Source organism: Myotis brandtii, unplaced genomic scaffold, assembly GCF_000412655.1.
Source record: "Myotis brandtii unplaced genomic scaffold, ASM41265v1 scaffold463, whole genome shotgun sequence".
Lineage (NCBI taxonomy): Eukaryota > Metazoa > Chordata > Mammalia > Chiroptera > Vespertilionidae > Myotis > Myotis brandtii.
In genome coordinates this window covers 2,927,398-2,932,244 of record NW_005367694.1, presented here as the reverse complement: position 1 = coordinate 2,932,244, position 4,847 = coordinate 2,927,398, and the positions used below count along the sequence as shown (strand labels likewise).

The 4,847-nt window shown below is 60.9% G+C and overlaps 1 protein-coding gene across 1 annotated transcript in view; it reads right to left on the bottom strand.

Moving 5' to 3' along the window:
• Positions 1-4,842, bottom strand: part of ZDHHC8 (zinc finger, DHHC-type containing 8) — a gene marked incomplete at its 5' end in the record, with an annotated part of 22,639 nt that extends 17,797 nt beyond the window's left edge. The window contains 1 exon segment of the mRNA XM_005875596.2: positions 4,808-4,842. Coding sequence (XP_005875658.1) covers positions 4,808-4,842 — 35 coding nt within the window.
• Between the last annotated feature and the right edge of the window lie 5 nt (positions 4,843-4,847).

The window sequence follows — 4,847 nt, the reverse complement described above, 5'->3', positions numbered from 1 at the left end:
GGGGGGGGGGGGGGGGGACCTAGAGTGTGAGCCCCGCCCACCACCGTGTCCAGGTTTGGCTGATGAATACACAAGACCACCGCCTACCTGCCCTGCACAGTGGACCACACAATCCATCCTCCAGCTGTAGGGGGTTTGGGGTGCTTCTCTTCCCATTTTATGGATAAGGAGCAGGTATCGGAGGGCTTGACACATGCTCAAGGCCTTGGGGCAAGTCTGCGTCAGAGCTGGGATTCAAGCCATTACATAGGCTGAACCCCCAGGGCAGCCCCCACCCCTATGCTGACCAGAGCTCCCACTGACCTGGGCAGCCTGTGCTGCTTTGTCCTCCTTGAGCCTGATGAACACCCAGGCCGCATGGGCTGGACAGTGGCCCTGATTAGATGCCTAAGACTGGGGTGTAGCTGGGCAGCATTGGGGCCAGGTTTGGAAATTTGCACTGTGATGGGCCAACGCTTACACTGAGGTGCTGGGCGGTCTCCGTCCACTGTGGGTAGCACCTACCCACTGCCTGGGCCGCACGTACCCAGGAGGGTACAGACCTTAGTTGGTGTTGGGTAGGCTGGGGAGGGGTGCAGGTCCTCTGACTGGGACCTGAGCCACTGCCCACTCTGCCTCCCATCTCTATCCCCACAAACTGATTCAGACCCAAAGATTAGGCACTCCCATGCGATCCTGTCCCCCGTCTCCCCACCCCCGTCTTCTCCCAGGTGGCCTTCACCCACCAGGAAAATGTCTTAAGGGGAGCTCAGGCTGGGCTCACGCTTAAGGGGTATAGCTCACTGGCCAAGGCTGCCAAGGCCTGGAACTCAGCCACCTCGGGAAACATGTGGGCTAAGGGGGGAAAGATGAAAGAGCCCATGCAAACACATACATATGCATGTACACATGTGAACATGCAGGGACAGGTGCATGCACGTGTGCTCAGAACACACAGAGACACATAAACATGCTCCATACATGTGTGTACATAAGTGCACACTGAACAGGCATGCACAGAGACACATGTCCACACATAATTGTACATAAAAGGCATGCATCCGTGAACACACGTGAACATGTGTTCAACGTGATGCACAAACATACAGATGTGCGCGCTTGTGCACACACTGGCACACCTGCATGGATTCACATACATGACCACATAGGCACACCTGCATAAACACAGACGTGTGCACTTGTGAACACACGTTTCTCCTCCCTCTGACCCCAGCCCCATCCAACCCGGGCTGGGCTGCCTCTCCCTGCCCTTCCACCTCTCTGGGCGTCCCTTCGCTCTGTGACCAGGTAAGCACACGGATGTGTGAGGACACACACGCTCTGGGCAGGACCCGACAGGCAGCACTGCTCAGCCCACCTTGAGTCTGTCCTAGGCTCCAGAAGGGCCACTCTGTCCACAGGGAAGTAACCCCATGCCCACCCAGGGGATGGTACACTATAGGCTCGCCCTGCTGGGCAGGGGCTGGCCACTCCCTGCTGCCTACAGCTAAGCTTGGGGCCAGAGTGAGGCCAGGGCTGGGGCGAACGAGTCGAAGCTCTGAGCCCTCCTCTCTGACCAGCCCCTGCCTCCCCAGCGCCAGGGCCACACACCACTGCTATGAGCTCCCCCCGATGTCGAGGCCCCAGGTCCTGCCAGGGCCAACAGGGAGACACCACCCAAGGGCGTGGGAGGTTATGCAGGGGCAACATGCTCACCAAAGTTAAATGTGGACTGAAATTTTTTAACTCAGACATTTTCATTTAAACTGGGTTCGTCATTAACAGTCTGTGTTCACGCACATGGATGATACCCAGCACCAGAGGGTCTGTGGCCACTCTGCCCTGATCAGGCCAGAGAGGCCTCTGGCCAGCTGCACCCACCCACCTAATCCCTACAGAGAGGGAAACTGAGGCTCGGCGGGCCAGGGATACCCCAGGCCACATGCGGCAAGTCCTGGCAAGGGGCTCACACCAAGTCCCCCTCCCCATGCAGCCCCTGCCAGCAGCTCTGTCCACCAGGACCCACCATGGTCTGGCCTGGTACTGGGCTGGCCCTCCCACTGTCCTAGGCCGGGCCTTGCTGCCTGTCTGGGCCTCTGAGCATGGGGAGGGCTCAGGCCCACCCTGGGAACCAGCCCCGACATCCCAGAAGTCAACCCACTGGCCCCAGACATAGGCATGATGGCCCGGCCCAGCCCCAGGCATTGGTATTCTGCCAAGCAGCCCAGCTCTCTGATCTTCACAGGGTCCCCGTCGTTCTGCAAAGTGGCTCTGGGAGGAGGAAGGGGCAGGGGCAAAAGCCCGGACCCTCCCACACACCCTCACACCTGTCCCGGCCTGGCACTGAGCCAGTGTGAAGAGCTTCTGGGGCGCAGGGGGACACAACTGCACCAGGAATCTAGGAAGGCTTCCTGGAAGAGAAGGGCCTCTGGGAACCTGCCCTGTGATGTGCTCCCCATTCTCAGAGGAGGGATACTCCAACCTCCTGGCATATTTTCCAGGCCACAGACTGTCCTAGCAACATGGTCCCAGCCCCCTCAATGAGCTGGCCTTGGTCCTCCAGGCGCTGGTTCCTCACCTCGCATGACACCAGGAGCTGCTGCCTGTGTGGACCTGCCCTTGAGGGGCATCTCATGTTTACTGAGTGCAGAGCGGGGCCTGGGGCCCTCAGCATCCAGGGAAGTCCAAGGATCAAAGGCAGAGAAGACAACCCTCGGGCTTGAGGGTGGGGAGAGGGCACAGGAGAGCTGCTCCCTCCCTGCACGTGTCTGAGTCTGGGGCAGGCCTGGGGCAGAAACAGGGCAGAAGCATGGGTACTGGGGTGATGAAAGGCCAGTCCTGAGAAGGGGACCGCCTGGACCCCTGCATGCCCAGAACTGGCATATTGTGCCAGCATTAACGGGCCGGGCCTGCCCCACAGAGCCCCTTCTCAGGAACCCAGCTACCAGGGCAGGGGCGGGCCAGGGTTCCTTCGATCCAAACAATGTGGCCTCGGGGTCGGGCTACAGGGGAGCCCTGTCCTGGGGATGAGCAAGGTTCCCTTCGCTGGATGGTCACTCCACGTGGACCCCAACTAGTGCCCCTGGGTCCCCATCCTGCCACAGACACACAGCCATACACAGGGCAGGATGCAGGCACCACCTGTGGTACCCCAAAGGAACCCTGCACCTCCCAGCACGATGTCCCTGAATCCAGACCCCCATCTGTGAGAACGACGAAGACCTGGCACGGGGCAGGGTGCAGAGGGGGCAGCAGGTTGGGAGCCTACGGCTTGGGGGTGGGTCAAGTTCACAGGACAGGGAGTAAGAGCCCTCTGAAATCACAACCTCATGACGAGCGCTCTACACAAGGCCAGGTGAGCCTACAGAAAGAGGCAATGGCTCTCTGAGGTGAGGTCAATTTCAATTTCTTTTTAAATGGTCTTTTTTTTTCTGCATTTCCCAAGTTCTCAATAGAGAACACATATTACTTTGAAAGTTGGGAGGAAAAAAATGCTAAATTGCACTTAGGAAATGAGAAACTGAGATGGTCACGCAGAGACCCTCCTCAAACCCTTCACCCCGACCCCAGAGCCAGGACTGCGCTAGGCCCCACCCCTGCAGGAGACCCAGCAGGACTCGTCCCCCCTCTTCCGGTGTCTGCTGCCCACCTGCCCCTCTCCTCTCTGCCCCACAGTCAGCAGCTTCTGAGTGACAAGAATCCGCCTGCTCACCAAAGCCAGAAATAAGCCCGTCCACACAGGCCTTTTTTAAACACGCTCTTGGCAGCCGGTGGCACCTACCCAGCTCCGGAGTCCAGGTAGACGGCTCTCCCGCCTCCACAGACACCCAGTGCCCACCCAGCGAACGCGCTCGCTCTGGCTAATGTGAACGGGGGCCATGCCGGCCCCTGCCCACCCTGCCTCCGATTCACTCTCTCCCGGGGGCTGACCTGCCTCTGAACAGAGGTCCCACTGGCTTCAGGTCCCCAGGTTGCTTTGGTCACCAGAGCTGTGACTAACTAAGCCTGGGACCTGTGGAGGGGGTGGTCACAGACCCCCATGGCTGAAGTCTGGAGCCCCCAGTCCCTCCCTGTGCCAGAAGGAGACCTGGGGGGGGGGGCATGACCATGGGGAGGGAGCTGCATCGCCAGCACCACTCCGATCTGTGAGCCAGCCGGTGTCTAAAGCTGCAAAGGCCCAGAGCCCTGCCCGCCTTCTGCCTCAAGGGTTCCAAAGCCCGCCATGGCCAGTGTCCCTGGGTGTGGCCTGGCCTGGGCCCTCCAGCTGCGATCACTAGGCTTTCCTATGAAGGTCAAGGAAGGGAGGAGGGTGCTGCCACGCCAGGGTCACTGGGGGCCGTGGGGCAGGCACGTGGCAGATGGGCTAGACCACACCTACTCAGGAACAACTCGGCTCTGGCCCCTGGCCCGACAGCCAGGAGAGGGGGCCGAACACATCCTCAGCTCCTCGCAGGAAGGGCTGGTGGCTCTGGGCAGCCCACGTCCCTCCTGAAGCCTGTGGGGAGGGGAGGGCTGCAGCCACACCCTGGGCAGCCACTGCACACACTCCCCTGCCCAGGCCCAGCGGCTCACACCCAGGGCCTGCCTGGCACACTCATTAGGTGCCCACGGGGCACGCGTGTCCCCGCACACAGGACTCACCTTTTCCTGGTGCCCAGGACAGGCACCTTCACGGCCTCAGCCTCAGCCCAGGGTGCGGGCTCACGCTGACCAAACCCCTGGTGCCAGCCCTGTCCTGCCCAGCCCTCTGGACCCGGTCCCTGCCCCTGGTCCCTACCCCTCTGGCCGGGCTGTGGCCCCTGCGCCCCCGGCGACGCGGCGGACTCACGTGAACACGAAGAACAGGGTGCTGGAGCCGACCAACAGCG